The 22178-nt window shown below is 44.5% G+C and overlaps 1 protein-coding gene across 18 annotated transcripts in view; it reads right to left on the bottom strand.

Annotated features, from left to right (window-relative positions):
• Positions 1-2221: 2221 nt before the first annotated feature.
• BAG1 (BAG cochaperone 1) overlaps positions 2222-22178 on the bottom strand; it is a 35084-nt gene continuing 15127 nt past the window's right edge. For 3 of the 18 annotated variants that reach the window (XR_013537449.1, XR_013537443.1, XM_078377621.1), the window contains 2 exons: positions 21974-22064; positions 19728-19797 (listed from right to left, as the gene is read on the bottom strand). Coding sequence is in view for 5 of the 18 variants with exons in the window: in XM_078377621.1 (XP_078233747.1) it covers positions 21996-22064 (69 nt within the window). In the remaining 13 variants the exon portion in view is untranslated. Of the gene's footprint in view, positions 2624-3690; positions 3826-11397; positions 11486-11926; positions 12649-13001; positions 16182-19727; positions 19798-21973; positions 22065-22178 lie in introns of those variants that run through there. The other 15 variants (XR_013537447.1, XR_013537445.1, XM_073003927.2 and 12 more) reach the window with 12 other exon arrangements.

Genomic DNA, 22178 nt, shown 5'->3' with positions numbered 1-22178 from the left:
TGGCAAGGTGACAGGTAGAAAAGGTTTAAATTTCACTGCAGGATAGCTCAGTGCTTTGTTGTGCCTTCTTTACAAGGCCTGGACTCAATGATCCATAGGGTTGCTTCCAGTTCTGCAGTTCTAAATTATTTTTATTACTCCAGTACCATCTGTTGTATGACTCCTCTGCCAAAAACACACTCATCAGAAACATATAGATCAGCTTTGGTAATGGAATGTAAAAATTGATGGATTAAACCAACCAATCTACAAATCTCAATTATTGAGCTGTCTATGGAAAAGGGCTGCTGAAGTAGTTGTCATCCTAGTGGAATAAATACCTTTTTTTAAAAAAGGTTTGGGAAAATAAGAGAACTCACAGGCCAGTCAATGCAGGCTCTGAGCCATCTTCAAGTGTATATACAGAGGATCTTGTTCCTTAAGGACAAACAGTAAATTTTTAAATGAGTCAGATTTTCTAATATACTCTTATTATAGATTTTGAGTGTTTGACCCACATCTACTTTTTGCCACCGTTTCTTAGGAGGGTGAGAAAGATTATGACAAAAGTAATGCAACATCAGGTCTTTGTATCTCTGAAACATTTAAGGAAGAATTGGAGTGTAAGGTGACTGGGGGGCAAATCAGCACATCCACATATTTAGCTGACCATTCATTTAGTGCTGAAAACTGCACAGACACCAAGTCAAAATTACCATCTTCCCCATGAACATTCCCCCTGCTTTGTCTTAATAGCTGAAGGAATAACTACATGGTTAGATGGTTCCTTTCCATGGATCAACAAAGAGGAATCTGGGAAGGCCAGAATGTGGGCCTTGAATGAGAAAATAATCAGATCATTTAGCAGTCTTCTTAGCTCCCTGTCACACTGCTGCCAGAGTAGACATCCTTCAGTCTTGAGAGACTATGGTAACATGCTCTGAATAGAGATCTTGGAACAGTGTCTAGTGTGGCTGAGAAGGCCACTTTGAGAGTGACAACCCCTTCCACACTGCAGACAAATACAATCTGTTCCCTGTCCAGCTCCCTGATTTGGTTGGTTTCGGGACTGCCTCTTTGCCTCGGCCTGATGAACAAGTGTCTCTTCTAACTGGGAGAGGCCATGCTGCACCGCCTACCTCAAGGCTGAATGCTCAGATGTCAAGGTTTCCCATCTGTTGAAGTCCATTCCTAAGGCCTTCAGATCCCGCTTACATATATCCTTGTATCGCAGCTGTGGTCTCCCTCTGGGGTGCCTTCCCTGCACTAATTCTCCATACAGATCTTTTGGAATCCGAATGTCAGCCATTCTCACGACTTGCCCAAAGCAACATAGACGTTGCTGTTTCAGTTGTAAATACATGCTAAAAATTCCAGCTTGTTCCTGGAGTACTCTTTTTGGAACTTTGTCCTGCCAGATGATGCCAACAATGCACAGTTGACATTGCATATGGAATATGTTCAGCTTCCTCGCCTGCCGTGCACAAAGGGTCGAGAACTCACTGCAGTACAGGAGTGTTCTCAGGATACAAGCTCTATAGACCTGGGTCTTGGTATATGCCATCAGCTTCTTATTAATCTATACACTCTTTGCTGCTGCCACACTGGTATATATGATCCAGTCTTTATGGGGCAATTGCTACATTTGGGTAACACAGCCCAGTAAAACAACAACTGTAATTTACTATCTCGCCTCTTATGCTAAGTAAGAAAGAACTGAATAAGCATAAAAGTGGTCAAACCTTCTCCCAACTCCTATATTATTTAAGATAGGACATGAAGTAGGGGAAGTATCTGGAAGTTGAGTCATGTAAACTGGGCTTCTTTCCCACTGGATTGAAACGTTTCACTGCTCATCCAAGTAGCTTCTTCAGTCTTCAGCAGCTACTTGGATGAATAATAAAATGTTTCAGCCTAATAGAAAAGAAGTCCAGTTACCATGAATAAGGCTCCAGATAACCTCACAGGGATGACTGAGAATTTTTACAGAAATAGGAGATTTCTCAAGCCAGAGAAAACACAAAGTTGAATGGGAGGAATTATCCTCACCCTGTAGTCCTCATCCTTCATACAAGGATACAGAATTTATGCATATTATATAAAATATGATCAAGGAGGTTATGTAAACAAATATAAAATACAAGGAGGTTATTAATGTTCAGTCAGTAACTTTCAAGGCATATCAGAAGAGCCTTATAAAATGGATTGAGTCTTTCCCAGATCAGAGAATGCACACACATACTCAATAGCACAGGAGTTCTTTATTGCTCTTGATGATTTATAAACTAAAGCAACATTTAGTTAACTGAAACATGTTCGTACAGTGACGTTATGAATTTATCCAAGAAAAACTGCAGATTTTTTTTTTAAATAAAGGCTTTAAATCTGAGCAGACCACGTAAGAATCAGTAAGCAGCAGCCAACATGCAAGAGCCTTACAGGACTTTTCCTAAAATAAAATTCTGAACACTAAACAGGTGCTCCAGAAATCAAGAGCAAACTCTTCTTCTTGCTCACAGAGCAATTATTTTTTGTAGTTACTTTAAAATGTGCCTCATTCTGCTAGGGCCATGTTCTTCGACTGTAATTTATCCATTTCTTGACCAATACTTCCTTCTACTGTATCACACTGTGCAAGGAAAGCCTGAAAACAACATTAAAACACTGTGTAAATGGGGCAAGAATTTAAAAGAATACCATAGTATTGTTACAACAGAAAGACAGCAAGAGTAAAAATTTAGTTTGCTATAGGTTGTACAAAAAAGTAAGCAACTAATAGACTGAACATCTGAAAGCCTAGCATACTCAGAACCATAGTCTGCAAACTGGGAGCCACACCTGGGAATCAGCATTACCTCCCTCAATACTTCCTCTTCATGGAGAATTGCAATCTCTCTTCCTACTGACCCTAACAAATTTTTATATTTGCTAACCATGGTTCCCAGCTTAACCACTGTATACACCATTCCTCTCAGGCAAACTAACCAGGTGAAAGTTACTGTACAGTGGTGCCTCGCTTTACGATTGCCCCATTTAATGACAAAACCGCATTACGATGAATTTTTTTGCTATTGCAAAACAATGTTTCCTATGGCGGAATTTTGCTTTGCGATTATTGGTTCCCTGCTTCGGGAACCGATTATTCGCAAAACGACGATTTTCCAACAGCTGATCGGCGATTCCAAAATGGCCACCGGGTAAACAAAATGGCCCCCCACTGTTTCTGGGACGGATTCCTCGCTGCACAGGCAGCAAAAATGGCTGGGACGGTGAGTTTACAGCCCTTTGGAACACATTAAACGGGTTTTAATGCGTTTCAATGGTTTTTCTTTTTGCATTGCGATGTTTTCGTTCTACAGCGATTTCGCTGGAATGAATTAGCGTCGTAATGCAAGGCACCACTGTATATGCTTTCAAACCAGTGTCCCCAATTTTAGAGGAACACATTTTAAGTATCTACACTTTGGAAATATGTAGCTAATCATTGTAACAAACATTTAGGGACACCACTTGTTTGTTTTCAATTTATTCCTGAAAAAACATGTACAATATTTGTTTTAAGAAACAGTATCACATCTATAATAAGATCAATTATGCATATCAAACTATTCTAAGACTGGTTTTTTTCTCTCTCTTTAACAGTGGTTATATAAGTTCTATTTGCTATTTCTATATAAAATGAACAACACATTTACTTCCCCATGAACTTACCTCTGATCTGCCTTACTAGATGAAGGATAACTAAATGGCCAGACTGTTCCTTCCTGTAGATCCTTTACATACCTGTACCTTCTTTACCAGCCCCTTCTTTTTCTGTTTACAGTCACTGAAGTTCTCTGGGAGAGTCTAAAGCAAGACAGACAGAAACAAAAACAATGAGGCCTGGTCTTGAAAATAAGATGTAAAATCATATGTCCAACTACAGTCTTCATAATACATACCTTAATAATACATATGCCCAGATTTAAAATACAAAATGGAATCAGTCAGCTAAATAATCTGAACTCTCATCAGTCAAAAGCACAGCTATACCGGTATTACACTACATCCTTTGTATTATTCATAAACCACTATAGAACAGGCAGCTACAGCTTATTGTTCTGTCTCATAAATCTTGTGTAACCCTAGTACATCTGAACTGTTAAAGCAACTGCAGGGCATAATCATTGCACAGAATTACCAAAAGCAAGAAACCTATCAAAATATGTAACAACTTTTTAAGATACATAATGGGAGCTGCTGCTACCCAGTTTTCCTGAAAGCAGGTAAAGAAAAGTCGGGTTACTTACCTGTAACCATGGTTCTTCCAGTGGTCATTCTGTGAATTCACACAATAAGGGGTTAAGTCAGCGCCTGCGCTGGTCCTCTCGGAATATTCTAGAGCTCTGTAAGAGAAACAATGTTTGTACTGAGTATACTGAGCATGCTCCACCCGCCCAATCCTCAGTTCCATTTATCCGCCAGAGACAACAACGTAGATGTTAAGATGTTCAGTGACGGATAGTGGGGAGGACGGGCGGGTTTGTGTGAATTCACAGAATGACCACTGGAAGAACCATGGTTACAGGTAAGTAACCCGACTTTCTTCTGCGTGGTCTTCTGTGAATGCACACAATAAGGGGTGATTAACAAGCTGGCTTACCGGATGGTGGGACGTCACTGAAGGGCAGATGCCAGGACTGCTCTTCCAAATCTTGTCTCCCTCTTGGCCCTCATGTCCAGTCTATAGTGGGAGATGAAGGTGGAAACAGTTGACCAAGTAGCAGTTCTGCATATATCTGGAAGGTCAACTCCACGTAGAAGAGCTGTAGAGGATGCCACCGCCCGTGTGGAGTGGGCACGCAGTCCTTCCGGGGGAGGTTTATGTTGTAGCTCATAGGCTAACGAAATTGTATTGACCAGCCATCGAGAGATCGATGCAGGTGAAGCCGGAAGTCCTTTCTTATGACCAAAATAACATAAGAAGAGCTTAGGAGAGAGTCTGAAGTCTTTGGCACGTGCAACATAAAAGGAAAGCGCTCTCTTAACATCCAGGGAGTGGAGCATGCGCTCTGTCTCATTAGAAGGTTGTGAAAAAAAAGTTGGGAGAACTAAGGGTTGATTCAAGTGGAACTCAGATACAACCTTGGGTAGAAAAGACACGTCCGTGTGTAGAATAACTTTATCATTAAAGAACTGTAGGAACGGTTGATCAGCCCTTAACGCGGCTAATTCACTAGCGCGTCGAGCAGAGGTAATCGCCACGAGAAATAGAACCTTCAAAGATAATAGCTTCAGTGAACATGTGGCCAAAGGTTCAAAGGGAGGGCACATGAGTGCGTTGAGAACCAAGTTCAAGGACCACTGAGGTACTAATGGTTTAAGAGGTGGTCTGAGGTGTGTAAGTCCTTTAAGAAACGCCTTAACGGTAGGGTGAGAAAAAAGGCGCGAAGCAGGTGAGTCTCTGGGTTGAAAGGAAACAACCGCTGCAAGATAAAATCGCAAAGTGGCAACAGACAACTTTAGGTCAAACAAGTAGCGAAGGAACTGGAGAGTTGTGGAGAGTGAGGCAGGGATGGGCGGTAGACCCTTGGATGCGGTAAACTTGAGGAAGCTCTTCCACTTATAGGAGTATAGCGTAGTAGTGGAGTGTTTCTTTGAGTTATCTAATATCTCTTTGATTTCAGGGATATCCTCCACGCTGTAAGACGGAGTGTGGAGGTCGGGATGGCAAATTGTTCCCGCGTCCTGTGTGATGAGTGCTGGAAAGTTGGGAAGTCGTATTGAATCTACTGCCATTTCCACCAGAGTTGGAAACCACGGTTGTCTGGGCCAGAAAGGAGTCACCAGTATGGCCTCCGCCGACTGAAGCCGGAGTTGTATCAATGTCTTCTGTATTAGAGGGAATGGAGGAAAGGCATAAAGCAGGCCTTTCGTCCAAGACAGCATGAAAGCATCTCCCAGTGAGTGCTGACTCACGCCCGCTCTGGATGCATATCGTGGACACTTCTTGTTCCGTTGAGTGGCAAAGAGATCTACAACAGGGTTGCCCCAACGTAGGCAGAGTTGATGGAATACAGATGTATCCAACTCCCACTCGTGCATCTGATTAAGACGGCGGCTGAGTTGATCCGCTAGAAAGTTGTCCTCCGTGGCTAGATGAACAGCTACCAGGTATATGTGATTCTGATAGCACCATTCCCAGAGAGTTATTGTGAGAAAGAGCAGGGACTGGGAATGTGTACCCCCTTGCTTGTTTATGTAGTACATGGCCGTGGTGTTGTCTGTGACTATTTGAACACCACGACCATGTACTAGGGGGAGGAAGGCTTTCAATGCTTTTATCACCACCAATATCTCGAGGTGATTGATGTGAAGGGACCTCTCCTGAGGGGACCATTGAGCGTGAACACGATGGGATCCGCAATGAGCTCCCCAGTCCGTGGGGCTCACATCTGTGGTGACCTGGGCCGTGAGACGTAGAGGGAGGAACGGACGGCCCACTAGCAGATGTGGCGAAAAGGCCCACCACTGGAGCTGCTGTGTTAGCTCGTGAGACACTAGAAGTCTCTTCTCTGGGTGATCCCGAAGGGGGTCGAAGAGGGACAATAGCCAGATCTGTAGGGATCTGAGTTTCAGCCGAGCGTGTGCAACTGCAGATGTCGTCGACGACATAAGCCCGAGAAGATGCTGAGCATGTCTGGCTGACACTGAGTGACCAGGGTGGAACTTCTGGATCGCGGTGCGGATCTTTAGAATTCGTTGACGTGGAAGGAAGATACGTCTATCTTGGCACCAATGTAATGTATCACCTTGCTTGGGCGAAGCTGCGATTTTTTGTAATTTACGGTGAGGCCCAGGCCCTTGAGTAGACGAAGGGTAAATTTTGTGTCTTTCAGAGCCCTGCGTCTGGATGGAGAGACGACCAACCAATCGTCGATGTATGGGAATACGTGAACACCGTTGAGTCTGAGGTAAGCCGCCACTGGGGCCATGCATTTTGTAAAAGTACGAGGAGCTGTGGCCAGGCCAAATGGAAGGGCGAGATATTGATAAACCGTGTCCTGGAAAACAAACCTGAGGAATTTTCGATGATCCGGGTGGATAGAGATATGAAAATAGGCGTCCTTGAGATCTATGAGAACGAACCAGTGTTTCTTTTTCAATAGGTGTGTGATGGACTCGAGAGTTACCATGCGGAAGCGACGAGGATGCAGGTAAGTGTTTAGGTCTCTTAGATCTAAGATGGGCCTTACCCCGCCATCTTTTTTGGCGACGGCGAAGTATCTGGAATAAAACCCGTTGGATATATCTGTTTCTAGAACTACTTGAATGGCTCCTCTTTGAAGTAGGGACTGAACCTCCTCCTCTAGGATAGGATCTGATGTAGTGTACTCCACCAGTCCTAGAGGAGGATATTCTATAAATTCTAGGCGGTATCCAGAAGAGACAATCTTTAGAACCCAGGAGTCGCTTGTGATAGTAGACCAATTTTGAAAGTAGGGTTGAAGTCTTATGTCTGTGATGGTGGATGAAGGATGGCTTAACCAGTCAAAGGTACTGTCTGTGTTTCTTTGCAGGTTGTTTGTAAGATTGACGTCGCTAGGATGGTTGGTGACCACGGTAAGTAGAAGGAGCAGAGGAGTTCTGAGACGATGCAGATCGTGAGGCGTCCTTGAACTGTCTGAATTGCTGAGAGGGTTGGTTGTATTGGTTAGAGGACCTTTTCCAATGAAACCTATTAAACTTTGGTTGTGGCTGAATGTAATAGGACTTCGCAGTTTTCTTTGCTTTATGTAAGTCCTCAAGGTGGGTGTCTGTTTTTTCAATGAAAAGACCCAAAGAATCAAAGAGTAAATCCTCAACTTTAGTCTTCACATCCTCAAGAATGTTTGCAGCGCGTAACCACACATGCCTTCGTAAAGTAACAGCAGTAATGAGAATTCTTGCCGCTGCCTCGACAGAGTGTCTGGTTGCAATTCTCTGATGTTTTGAAACTGTTTGAGCCTCCTCATATGTGTTAAGGAAGGGTTGTCGGATCTCATCAGGTAGCATGTGGAGGCCGGGAAGCATCTTAAGCCAAAGCTGTTTTTGATATGCTCCTAGGGCAGTTTGGTAGTTAGCGACCCTAAGTATGAAGGTAATTAAAGAATAGAGGTGTCTTCCAATAAGCTCAAGTTTCTTCCCCTCTTTATTTGTGGGGATAACATGAACCTTCCCTGATGGCTTAGTGCAATTCGTCTCCACTATGAGGGAGTTGGGGATGGGGTGCTTAAGCAAAAATTTTGCATCATCTCCAGTAATTTTGTACATGCTCTCAGTTCTTTTGGGAAGGGGTACCGATGCAGAAGGGTGCTCCCAAAACTCGTGGACAATTTTGAGCAATGCAGGTAGAAAGGAAAGACTAGGAGGCGATGACCTGTCTTTAGTAATGTCACCGAAGATAAGGTCCTCCTCGGGAGGAGTTGGCTCATCCACAGGAATCTTAAGTGTTTTGGCGAGCCTGGAAAGCATTTGTGCATAGGAAGTGAAATCCTCAGAAGGAAACGAATCATGAGGATTGCCTATGTCTGACTCCACTGTCTCCCCCTCTGGTAAATCTTGGGGCGTAGGTTGTGGGGGTGGCTCCTCATCTGAGTCAGGTTCTTGTGATGAGGGAGGGGCGTCATCATCTGAAGATAAATCATGTCCCTTCTTTGGACGTGGACAGGGAGCGCATGGAGCTGTAGGAGGAACGGAAGGTGGGGGGGAGGGGGAGGGGGGATTGTCGATGCCGAACCGGTAGGAGGAGGAGGGACTATCGGTGGAGCTGAGGGCGGAGCTGGCTGGGGGGCCTCTACCGTCTTCCTCTTGTGACGACGTCGACGCTTCTTCGGGGGAGGGGTCGACGCCGACGATGAAGAAGAAGAGAGATAATGTACTTCACTTTCCGATGACGATGGCGCCGTTCCGGCGACGTCGATGAGGAGGAGGAGCGAGACCGACGTCGAGAGTGACGTTTATGGCGTCTTCGACGTGACTCAGAGGAGGAGGAGTCCTCCGACGTCGAGGTATAGTGACGTCGAGAATGGTGTCCGCGTCTCTTGCTATGTTTACTAAGAGACCGATGTCGATCCTCAGAAAGATGTTTCCTTTTCTCGGACTTCTTCCTCGGTGAGGAGGAACGAGAAGGCAGAGGAGACGGCGACGGAGCCGGTGAAGCCCGCCCTGATGACATAGGGCTTACATGGGCAGAACCCAAGCTTGATGTTATTCTGACAAGCTGACTTGGCGTCAGAGAGGGAGCGCCAAGGGGTATAGCCGGCTCAGATTGTCGAGGAGGAAGGGGGGTGGCCGCCCCCGACGTCGAGTCCTTTCCTCTCGACGAATCCTCCAAAATAGGGGAAGGGATGTCGGGTGGAATAGGCGAGATCCGCGGAATGGGATCTGCAGACCTTGTTGAGCCCTTCGCCTTGGTCTGTTTGACAGGTTTGGCCACAGACGAGGTCTTCGAAGATTTTTTTAGGAGCCTTCTTAGATGGTTTAGAAGGAGGTAAGTCCACTGCCTTAGAAACTGCTGGTGCAGCTCCCTCTGAGATGGAGGCGGGGGAGGTAGATGGTAACTCCATGGATGAGGGCTCGGAGGCCGACAAGGCAGAGTTCCAGAGATGTAATTTAAGTCTCTGCTGTCGGGCCTTTAAGGCAGCTTTAGTAAAGGCCTGGCAATGCACACAATTTTGGGGGGAGTGCGATTCGCCGAGGCAGAAAAGGCAGGTGTCGTGCCCGTCCTGGAAGGGGATTTTGCCCGAGCAAACGACACAGCGACTGAAGGGGCCCGATGGTGGAGGGGGCATAGGGAGTCTCCAAACCCCCATAGGGCCGTTGAAAAAGGCGGGAAAACGCCAAGAACTCACGGAGTGGGTTCGCTGAGCAAAATAGAAGTTCGGATAGCAAAGGAATGTCCGTAAGACGTGCCAAAGAGTAGTACCGAGTAATCCAGTCCAAGTAGCAAAATAAAGTAGGAGAAATATACGAGCTATATCCGAGATGAACCATTCCACACAGCGGAGAAATGGAACTGAGGATTGGGCGGGCGGAGCATGCTCAGTATACTCAGTACAAACATTGTTTGTCTTACAGAGCTCTAGAATATTCCAAGAGGCCCAGCGCAGGCACTGACTTAACCCCTTATTGTGTGCATTCACAGAAGACCACGCAGAAGAATGTTGAGTTTCTTTTCAAACAAGCTTTAATGGATATTTTTGTGGTCCACAAACTGTTACAGAAGTAGAATTCAATAGCAGTATTGGGCCTTTTGCTTAGGCCTTGAAGTGGTACACTTTTTCCATGTGCTAATTCAGTGGGAATCAAACTCTGGCTCCACAGCTAGATACAAAATTTGAGCTATGCTGCCAGCACTCAAACAGAATACACATCTACAAAAAAAGAAAAAAAAAGAAAAAGAAAAAAAAAAGAAAAAAACACACACACACACACACAAAAAAAAAAACAATTGCAACCTCTGATTCTGTTTTACAATAAAACTCATGAGCACACGAGTCATTCTTCCTCTTTGTAACTATATCAAATGCAGACATTCTCACATCAAATTACAATAGGCTAAACCCAGCATTAACTCCATCTAGGGCAAACCCACTAAAATCAATAGGACTTAAGTTACTTGTAACTAAGAAGTCCAATTCATTTCAACAGGTCTAAGGACATCTAAGTTTGGACTCAGCCCACAGAGGACCTTCCATGATTATCTATGAACACGTGATTCAGCTGCATTTGTCATTAACATATCATTAGTGCACTTAAGCCTGACTTACAAGATCCAAAAGTGCAAGGTACTAAAAGAAGTCAATGTCACAGAAGTGACAATTTCTAGTAAAAATTACATTTGAAAGGGTGGTGTCCCACTAATTTCCTCCACTACCAAAAGGCCTCTCTCAGTGGAGAGAGTGTGATTTTTATCTCTGTTCCCTCCACCTTTTCCAAATGTCCTCCGTAACCTTCCCTCAGTGGAAGAAATTATGGAGCAAGGAGCTCATCTCTCGTCATCTGATGTTTTCAAAATGTCACAATGGCTGAAATCCTGTTGCTTAGCATAGTAAGTTGCAACTAGAATAGGCACAGTGAATCAGTGGACACTGAGTGAGAGGACACCGTTATACTGTGGCCTACATCGACTGACAAAGATGTTCACCATGATGGTAGAACAAAGAGAACTCTATGTCATGGGACTACACAGTAAGGGCCATATTCTAGCACATAGGGGAAAGATCAAGAATTTTACACAAAGGCAATTTAAGAGAAGTAATATTAAGACAACAGATACCCTGTATGGTGTAGTGGACAGAGTGATGTACTAGGACTTGGGTTTAAATACCCACTTAGCCATAGAAGCTTAATGGGGGAGTGGAACTGGTAAAACTACTCCTTAAACACCTCACTTACCTGGCAAGCCCTGTTAGGGTTGCTGAAAGTTCATTCCGACTTGACAGCAGATAATAATGTTAGATAACAGTGTGGTAAACACTGGTCTCTGTAAGCAAAGTCACATTAGGGAGTAAAGAACGGGCATGGTGTATAACATGCAACCTGTGACATTATTACACTTGGAATTAGCTATGACATTTAACAATGTCACTGCACATGTTTTATGCTACTTCCAGGAGCACAGTCTGCATATGTTTTGAATTCCAGTTACTGAGGAACAGCAGTGGGAAGGAAATGTTACTCCCATGTCCTGCTTGAGGGCTTTGTGGAGACATCTGTTTTGTCACTTTGCCATATTTCTGATTTGAACAAGCAAGACTCTTACCTTCACAAACCTATCAGACCCCAAAAAATCTCTCTGGCTTGCCTTTTGTCTGGTAGACAAAATATATGGTCACATATGTTGTTGGAGTTCTAGAATTTGTCGCCATGTTATTGAGAATCACAATTGGATACTGCTTTTCAAAAGCTTTGACTAAAACATTCCTTTTTGAATTTGTTACACTCATAGCCCATCTTTATTCAGTAAGCTCAAGGTAGCATATATGGCTCACCTTTTTTCTTGCTTTATCCTGAAAACAAACCTGTACGGTAATTCAGGCTGAGTCTGTGCCCTAAGGTCATTCAGTAGCCAACATCTTATTGCCTAAATGCAGAAAAAGGCAACTACATTATAGCAGACTGCCTGTCATACAACTAGTTGTGCAACATCTTGAAACTAAATAAACTAAAATGATGTGTGGAGCAGAATATTGGATAGACCATTGACTACTCATCTTCAAAATTAATATACAGATGAAACAGATGACACCCACAAGGAAAAGAAACAAAGAAATGTCACCAAGCTCAGTCAACAAGAGATCCAACATTGATGCTGGTGACAGAGCTAAGTGCAAATCTAGAACAAATTCCAACCAGAAGCAGAAGCATTGATGATCAATGGAAAACTCTACAATACTGCATCTGCCATGGCCATGAACATTCTTGGGACTTAAGAAATGTGTCCATCAGGATTGGTTTGATTAGAATGATGAGGAAACTTCAGAATGTCTTGAACAAAAACATCAGTTACATAAAGGATGTCAGCTTGACAAATCAACTGTCAGTAAGGATGCCTTTGCCAAATTCAGAATGACAGAACTCATGGCTCAGTGAAAAGGCAGAGGAGATTCAGGACTGTTGTTCATGGAGAAAAGAGAGGTTACTTACCTGTAACCATGGTTCTTCAAGTGGTCATTCTGTGAATTCACACAAAAGGGTTAACCAAGCGCCAGCGTTGGTCCTCTCGGAATATTCTCGAGCTGCAAGAGAAATGTAACAATTGTAGGGCTGCCTACACTGCGCATGCTCCGCCCACCCGAGCCTTAGTTCCATTTATCCGCCACTGGTACCTGGACCTGAGGTAAATGCAAACAGTGACAGATAGAGGGGAGGCCGGGCGGGACTGTGTGAATTCACAGAATGACCACTTGAAGAACCATGGTTACAGGTAAGTAACCTCTCTTTCTTCATTGTGGTCTTCTGTGAATGCACACAAAAGGGTGATTAGCAAGCTTACTCACCGGATGGTAGGATGTCACTGAAGCACCGACGTCAGTACAGCTCTCCCAAAACCCGTCTCTCGTCTGGCTCTGACATCAAGCCGGTAGTGAGTAATAAACGTCGACACATTAGACCACGTGGCAGCCCTACAGATCTCTGGAACATCAACACCGCGCGCCAAGGCTGTGGAGGATGCAACAGCTCTGGTTGAATGAGCGCGCAGTCCGTCAGGTGGAGACTTATGTTGAAGTTCATATGCCAACGTGATAGCAGAGACGAGCCATCTGGAGACTGTAGAAGTCGCTGTAGGTAGACCCTTTTTGTGACCAGCATAGCAAACGAAGAGCCTGGTAGAAGCCCTGATATCCTTCGTTCTAGACACATAAAAGGCTAGAGCCCTCCTGACATCCAGTGTATGAAGCATGTGTTCGATGTCAGTAGTAGGTTCAGGAAACAGAGTAGGCAAAGAGAGAGGTTGACTGAGATGGAAATCCGACACAACTTTGGGTAGGAATGAAACGTCAGGGTACAACTGAACCTTGTCCTTGAAAAATTGTAAAAAGGGATGGTCAGAACGTAATGCAGCGAGTTCACTAACTCGTCTCGCTGACGTAACAGCTACTAAAAACAATGTCTTGAAAGACAACAACCTAAGATCACATGTGGCCATAGGTTCAAAAGGAGGACGGGTAAGGGCCCGGAGAACTAACTGTAGAGACCACTGCGGCAATGGCGGTTTCACAGGAGGCCGTAGGTTAGAAAGTCCCTTCAGGAAGGATTTAACCGTAGGATGAGAAAAAAGTTTTGCCGAAGTAGAATTCCTGGGTTGGAATGATACTATGGCAGCCAGATAGACCCTAATTGTAGAAAGAGATAAGTGGAGGTCGAAGAGATAACGTAAGTACAATAACAACGTGGAAAGAGACACAGGGGATGACACAAGACCCTTGGCTTCCACACACTTAACAAACCCTTTCCATTTATGAGAGTAGAGTTTATTTGTAGACGGCTTTTTCGCATGGTCTAGCACCTCCTTGATCGGGGGGAGATCTTCCACGCTGTCAACTGTAATGTTTCTACGTCTGGGTGAAGTACCGTTCCTGCATCCTGCGTCAAGAGGTCTGGAATTGGAGGTAACCTCTTGAACTCGATGGACATGCTTGTCAATGTTGGGAACCATGCCTGAGGCGGCCAATAAGGAGCTATGAGGATTGCCGTCGCTTTCAACTGTCGAAGCCTCACCAGAGTTCTCTGTATTAATGGTATGGGAGGGAAGGCATAAAGGAGACCCAGATTCCAGTGAATCATAAAGGCGTCCCCTAGAGAGTTCTCGCCGATCCCGGCTCTGGACGCATAAGTTGTGCACGTGGTGTTGAACTCTGAGGCGAAAAGATCTACAGAAGGAGTCCCCCAAAGGTAACAGAGGTCGCGGAACACCTGTTGGTTGAGTTCCCATTCGTGCATCTGATATGGGAGGCGGCTGAGGCGATCTGCCAATGCATTGTCCGTTGTTGACACGTGTATGGCTACTGGGAAAATCTGATGGAGGTAACACCATTCCCAAAGGTGTATGGAGAGATACAGTAGAGACTGGGAGCGGGTCCCTCCCTGTTTGTTGATATAGTGCAGGGTCGTGGTGTTGTCTGTTATTACTTGAACACCACGACCCTGCACCAGAGGAAGGAACGCCCTTAATGCCTTGATGACCGCCAGCATCTCTAGGTGGTTGATATGAAGACTGAGTTCCGGAGGAGACCAGAGGCCATGTATTTTGTGGTGAGCACAATGCGCACCCCAACCTGTGGGGCTGGCGTCCGTAGTCACTTGTATAGTCAATCGCAGTGGTTTGAAGGGTTTGCCAATTTGTAGGTGAGGAGGGAAAGTCCACCATTGCAATTGGGTGGCCAGTTCGGGTGTCACTTTGAGCCGTTTGTGCTGGCTGTCTGTCATGGGGTCGAATAGTGTTAGCAGCCATGACTGCAGGGAGCGTAGCTTGAGCCGAGCATGAGCCATCGTCGAGGTCGTTGACGCCATGAGGCCCAGCAGATGTTGAGCATGCTTTGCTGTAACCCGTGCTCCTGGGTAGAACTTTGTTATGGCTTTTTGAATCTTTTTTATCCTTTCTTTGGGGAGGAAAATTCTTGCCTTGGTTGCATCGAGACGGGCGCCTATGTAGTGTACTACTCTGGACGGTGAGAGGTGCGACTTTTTTCGATTGATGGTGAGGCCTAGTTGTGGGAGCAACCGGAGGACAAATTTTGTGTCCTTGATAGCTTGTTTCCTGGACGTTGACACTAGTAACCAATCGTCTATATAAGGGTAGATGTGAATACCCTTGAGCCTTAGGTACGCTGCTACAGGAGCCATGACTTTCGTGAAGGTTCTGGGGGCTGTCGAAAGTCCGAAAGGTAAGGCTAGGAATTGGTAAATGGTGTCTTGGAAGAAGAACCGGAGGTACTTGCGATGTGATGGGTGGATCGTCACATGAAAGTAAGCGTCCTTTAAGTCTATGACTGTGAACCAGTTGTTTTTCTTTAGCAGGTGGAGAATGGAGTCTAGCGTGACCATGCGGAACCGTCGGGGACGAAGGTAAGTATTGAGAAGTCTTAGGTCCAAGATAGGTCTTATTCCTCCGTCTTTTTTCGACACGGCGAAGTATCTCGAATAAAACCCGTTTAGTAAGTCTGCTGCTGGAACGGTGTGAATGGCCTGCCTTCGCAGGAGTGAGAATACTTCCTCTTCGAGGGCCACGTCGTAAGGGGTAGGATTTACGTACCCTAAAGGAGGTAATTCGGTGAACTCTAGAAGGTAACCATGTTCGATGATGTATAGAACCCATGTGTCATTGGTAATCGTACGCCAGTTTGAAAGAAATGGAGAAAGCCTTGTATTGTTTGTGTATGGATAGTAACCTGGAGGTGAATCAAAGATAACGCCTATTTTTCTTTGCAGGAGGTTTAAAGGATTGTCTGTGCTGAGAGCGCTGTGATTTGTAGCTGGGCGCAGAAGTAGAAGCCTGAGAGGATCTCTGCTGAGGTAAGTTGGAGTACGGTCTAAATTGTTGTGATGACTGTTGGTATTGTGCATAGGACCGACGCCACTGGAACTTTTGGAAGCGAGGTTGTGGTTGTATGGAGTAAGATTTGGCCGTCTGCTTAGCTTTATGAAGCTCTTCAAGATGAGAGTCAGTTTTCTCATTGAAGAGACCAACAGCATCAAAGGAGAGACTTTCTACTTTATTCTTGACATCCTCCAGAATGTTAGCCGCTCGAAGCCAGGCGTGTCTGCGCAAAGTTACAGCAGACATAAGAACTCTGGTGGAGGCCTCCGCCGCATGCCTAGTTGCTAGCCTTTGATACCGTGATACCGTTTGAGCCTCCTCATAAAAATTTAAGAAGGGTTGTCTAAATTCCTCATGAACTAGTTTGAGGCCAGGTAAAATTTTCATCCAAAGTTGCTTTTGGTAAGCACCGAGTGCAGTTTGGTAGTTAGTAACTTTCAACAAGAAGGCAACAAGAGAGTAAATCTTCCTTCCGATGACTTCTAATTTCTTGCCCTCCTTATTAGTCGGTGTAACATGAGATTTACCAGTAGGTCTAGTGCAACTAGTTTCCACAACCAAAGAGTTTGGAATTGGATGTTTAAGGAGAAATTTAGTATCGGGCCCATGTACTCTGTAGAAGTTCTCAGTACAGTGAGGTAGTGGAGGCGTATTAGCCGGTTGTTCCCAGCATTCCTTAATTATGTCCATGATCACCGGGACAAAATTCAAGCTAGGTGGCGGAGACTTCTCCTTTATGTCTCCAAAAATGAGGTCCTCTGCAGGGAGTGCAGGTTGGTCGAGTTCTAACTTTAGGGCTCGAGCGAGTCTTCCCAACATTTGAGAGTAGGATGAAAAGTCTTCAGATGGAGAAGAACCGTTAGCGTCCCCGATGTCAGATCCAACCACCTCTCCCTCAGGCAAAGGGGTAGGGACAGGTGGGACTGGTAGATCTTGGTCAGAATCAGAAGAAAGGACCGAGGAAGCCTCATCGGGGTCCGATGAAAAAACGTCCCGTTTAGTTTTCCGGGGTGGTTTTTCGACCCCGACAACGTGTGCCGACGTCGATGGCTGAACAGGAGGGGCAGTAACAGAGGGAGCTGTAGGCTGGACGGGCTCCGGTAACCGCGGCCGCGGTGGTGCATGCGGCTTGGCACCGACCTGTCGACGTCGATGTCGGCGTCGATAACGCACCTCGGGGGAGCTCGAGGAAGATGAGATGTATATGTATTTAATCTTCCTGTGCTTCTTCCGACACGGTTCTGTCGATGTTGATGACGACGTCGAAGAGCTGGATCGGTGTCGACATCGACGATGACGATGTTTGTGAACCGAGTCGGAGTCGCTCGACGAGGAGGGGCTTCGTCGACGCCGGCGCTTGTCTCGGCGTCGGTTGGATGGGCTGCGCTTCCTCTTCGAGCACTTCTTTCTCGGTGATTTCAACCTCGAAGGAGCCGACGAGGTTGAAGGAGCCGGAGATCCCCGCCCATGAGAAGATGGGCTGTTGGGGGCAGACGTCAAACCCGCTGTAACACCAGCGAGATGACTCGGCGTCGGAGAGGGTTCTCCGCGCGGTAGAGCTGGCTCAGCTTGTCGAGGAGGCAGGGAGGGTGCTGTCTCCGACAAGAAATCTCGATCCCGAGACGAGTCCTCTAAAATAGGCGATGGTAGAGACTGTGATATTGGAGGGAGCTGAGCAGTCGTTTCTTTAGATTTTTCAGACGCCTTTGCTTTTTGCTTTACAGGCATCGAGGAGGAACTCGCCTTGGCTTTCGCCGATGACTTTTTCGAAGGGATCGTCTTTTTCTGTTATACAGCCTTGGATGGTGCAGGCTGTGAAGAGACACTTGCCTCAGACATGAGAGCTGTCGATGGTGAGGCCATTTCAGACTCAGTAGGTTTAGTGGCTGCGAGGGTTGATTCCCAGAGGTGGAATTTAAGCCGCTGCTGCCTTGCTTTAAGCGCTGCCTTGGTAAAAGTTTTACGATGGCGGCAAGACTTCGTCTGGTGGGCTTCACCCAGACAAAAAAGACAGCGGTCGTGTGGGTCTTGATGGGGAATCTTCCTATCGCAGTCCACACAACGGCTAAAGGGCCCAGAAGGCATAGGCTGAATTAATGGCCGTTGCGCTAGAGGAGAAAAGAGCGGGAAAATATAGAAGCCGCTCTAGCAAAGGGAAAAAACGGATCGGATGGTCCAAAAAACAGTCCGAGTCAAGGGGCACAGAAGTAGACGAAATCGAGAGACAGTCCGGGTCAAAATGTTACGAAATAGTGAGTAAAAGAATGGAGCTCGAAACGAGAGGTCCCAACCGCAATGCGGAAAAATGGAACTAAGGCTCGGGTGGGCGGAGCATGCGCAGTGTAGGCAGCCCTACAATTGTTACATTTCTCTTGCAGCTCAAGAATATTCCGAGAGGACCAACGCTGGCGCTTGGTTAACCCTTTTGTGTGCATTCACAGAAGACCACGATGAAGAACCAAGAAATTCTCTGAAGCAATCAAAACCATCTCTGGCCCTTAACCTGTGGAAATGTCACCCTTCCTCAGCTCTGACAGCTCGATACTCATTATGGAGAAATCACTAGATTTTGTAGAGAAGCAAGCTGCCACAAATGCCAATTAACAGTTCCATGGACCTCCCCTCTTCTCTGGAAGAAACCACAAGAGGCCATTAACCAGCTCTACGGAAAAACCCTACAGGCAGATGCAATTCCAGTTGAGGTCTTTAGAAACAAGGCAATAAACTCCTCCAGCAACTGACAAAACCCTTCAGGACCACAAAAATTCAATTATTCTCAAGCTTTATAAAAGTAAAGGCAATAGTCAACTCTGTGACAGCCAGCAAGGCATCTAAATCCTGCTCAGAAAATTCTGGCAAGAATTCTTCTGAATCTTCTCATAGGACATTTGGAGAAAGCCATCACATAAAAAACTCACTGTGACTTCTGTTGACATATTTGCCAGCTGACAGCTACAAATAAGTGTCAAGAGCAGCATGTCAACCTCTTCACAACATTCATAGATTTGACTAGAACTTTTGATTGGAGATGGGGTTATCCGTATTTGTAAACCATTACAAATATCCCCATCCCAGCTGCACCCAATTAGAGTCCAGCCCCTGGAACCAGCTATCCACACAGTGCCACAAAGGTCCTACTCTTCCCACCAATTGTGGCAGTAGTTCGGCACGAAAGAAAATGCCAATGTTGACCTTCAATATCACATTGACGGAAGACTGTTCAGTCCTGCAGCATCTGCATCCCATAACTGAAATCTCATTTTGCACTGTGTGGGCTTTTATAAGAGCAATTACTGCACTCTTAGTGCAACCATTCTCCTGGAGATCTGTTCTCCTCCACTTCCAATAATTTTGGCCTGAAGATCAATACTGATAAGGCAATACTGATGTACCAACTTGCTCTGGGTGTACATTATGAGGAATCAGTTCTGAAGGTATACAAACACCCCTTACTGCAATGAAGTTCATGTATTTTGGAAGCACTGTCTTCCACTGTGTTCTCACTGACAATGAAATGACCACATGAATCTCTAAAGCCAACATTGCCTTTGCTGGACTTTAATCCTCTGCGTGGAATAAATGTGGAGTCAATCTGTTAAGCTGAAGATATATAAAGTTGTTCTATCCTGTTACTTTTATAGAGTGGAGATGCAGTTTATCAATATCATGCAAGAAAGCTCAGTCGTTTTCATCTTACCTGTCTTCAGAGAATTCTCAGCAACAAATGATAAGTCAAAGTCCCTGACCCTTAAGTTCTGGAGACAAGCACAGACGACATGCATTTTTACAATCTTAAAACAACAGTAGGTCAGCCATGTTGTCATGATGTCTCATGATCGTCTCCCAAAATGTATCTTCCATGGAGAGCATGTTGCAGGTGCTCAATTTATGTGGTGGACAAAAGAAATGACTCAAAAATACACTGAAGACAACATTAAAAGATTTAAATATTGGCCATGTTAATTGGGAAGCAGTCGTTCGACACCAAAGTGCCTGACAAAATGCTGTCAAACAAGGGACTAAAAAATTCAAAACAAAAAGAACCAAGGATGCTCAAAGGAAGAGAGTAGTTAGAAAACAAGGACGCAACTTCTTAACAGTGCAACAAGCCCAGGATCAGCTAACCTGCCCCCCACAGTTTCTGTATCTTCCTGGCTCATGCTGGGCTAATTAGTCAACTGCAAGTCCAGCAATATGCTACTGCCTAACCTTAACCACTCACTTCTTCTATTTCTCCCCTGAATGGTGAATCTGATGGAAATGGTCATCTTTGAAAATGAAGGATGAACTCCATGATATGAAAGTTCCATTAATTCAATGTGCCTATTCTAGTTGTAACTTACTATGTTAAGCAACAGGAGTTTAACCAATATATAATGCAGTCTTTTCACTGAAATTCATGGTAACAAGATTTTCCATAATGACAGAATTACATACTCTGCACATGCTGGGCTATGTATATGTACCAGCTACACTTAGCAAACATGATACCTGATGGCAGGCATGGAATTCAGCAGACATCCCCACCTGAATATTTCCTCTGAGGAAATGAAAATGGATTCAAGGGTGTGTGGTCTATGCCTGATGTTATCTTCAGTTACAGAAAATGGGTTGGGAAGGATTTTACAAAGCTGAGACTGCATTTTACGGGTCCTTTCACTGACAGAAGTAGAATTATGCAACATGAAAAATACGTGAAAAATGACAAAATTGCTGACACAGAACTTTTAGGTTTTAATACACAGGCCACAATCCTACTGGTGTTTGTGTAACTTGCATAACTGATTGTAGCTAACTGACAAGGTGCTAGGGGTTTTCTGGTTGTGTCCCTGCTTGCACATCAAATTGCTCAACTGAGATGTACCACAGTACCTCATCAATTAATTGTGACAAATTATGCAGTGACAAATTACCACCAGTAGGATTCCAGCCATAGTATAAATACTACGCAAAATGTATTGGAAGATACCAAGCAAGCAAGAAACAAATATGACCTCTGACAGGGACTAAAGCGTTATCCCAGTCCAACAAATATTTGGAATCAAAACAGTTCAGAGGATACCTTCTATGGTAAACAATCTATTGACAGAAGTCTTCTTGGAAACAATATTCAATTTTATATTATACTACATTGCTGTTTTATAGATTGATGTTTCTAATATTTTGTTCTTGCTTGCCTTCTTTTGATTTTTTGTTTTGTTTTGTTTTTTTGGTAAGTCTCCTAGCAAACATGTCAAAGTGTGGTGCATATATTTCTTAAATAAAAACTGATTTATCCCCAGCCCTGTTCTGAACAATTTTGGAATCTAAGTGTAGTTATGGGTAAATTTATTCTCTGCTGAAAACTGGAGATGCATTAATATGCTTAACTGATACCATCCCACACCCATGGAAATGTTCTAAAATATACAGAGTTTTCTGCAAAAGAATAGCCTGCATTTTGCAAGGGAAAGTTTGTAAGGAGGAACATGTGATTTTGTTGTTTAGTCGTTAAGTCGTATCCCACTCCTTGTGACCCCCTCCTCGTGAAGAAGGAGGAACATGTGATTAAGAATCCACAAAAGAATACAAGAAACCCACCTATTAGTATTGCCACATATAATCTAAGTATGCTACAGTTAGCGAAGGGAAGCTTGTTTTGAACAAAGAGAAATAAATTACTGTCCTCTTCTGAATGGTCATCTTGGGTCTATACAGACAAATATGTATCATTAAAACAGCTTATTTAGTTTATATCAGACAGTGTTTTATGCCTGTTAAAGAAGCTATTCAATACTCAGCAAGATTCCCAAAACCCCTATTTTTAATGTTCATATTCAGTGCTGAATTGGCAAACAAAGGATCCTAGCACTAAACAGAACATAGTCTAACCTGCTCCCTAAAAGAGTGGCTTGAGAAAAACATAAGAATAACATTCAAATCAGATCTCACCATCTTTCCTTTTTTCCTTAAGTCAGCTTACGTCTCCTCTCCAGGAATACGTTGTCCAACTATTCAAGGTTTTGTGAACTTGGCAATATACCTTGAGTTACAATAACATTTGAATATTTAATTAAAATATAATTTAACAACAAAGGTAATCTAAATCTTTTAGATGTTTATGCAAGACTTTCACCAATTAAGGCTTAAATGCTTG

Source organism: Pogona vitticeps, chromosome 6 (assembly GCF_051106095.1).
Source record: "Pogona vitticeps strain Pit_001003342236 chromosome 6, PviZW2.1, whole genome shotgun sequence".
Lineage (NCBI taxonomy): Eukaryota > Metazoa > Chordata > Lepidosauria > Squamata > Agamidae > Pogona > Pogona vitticeps.
This window is presented reverse-complemented; position numbering and strand designations above follow the sequence as displayed.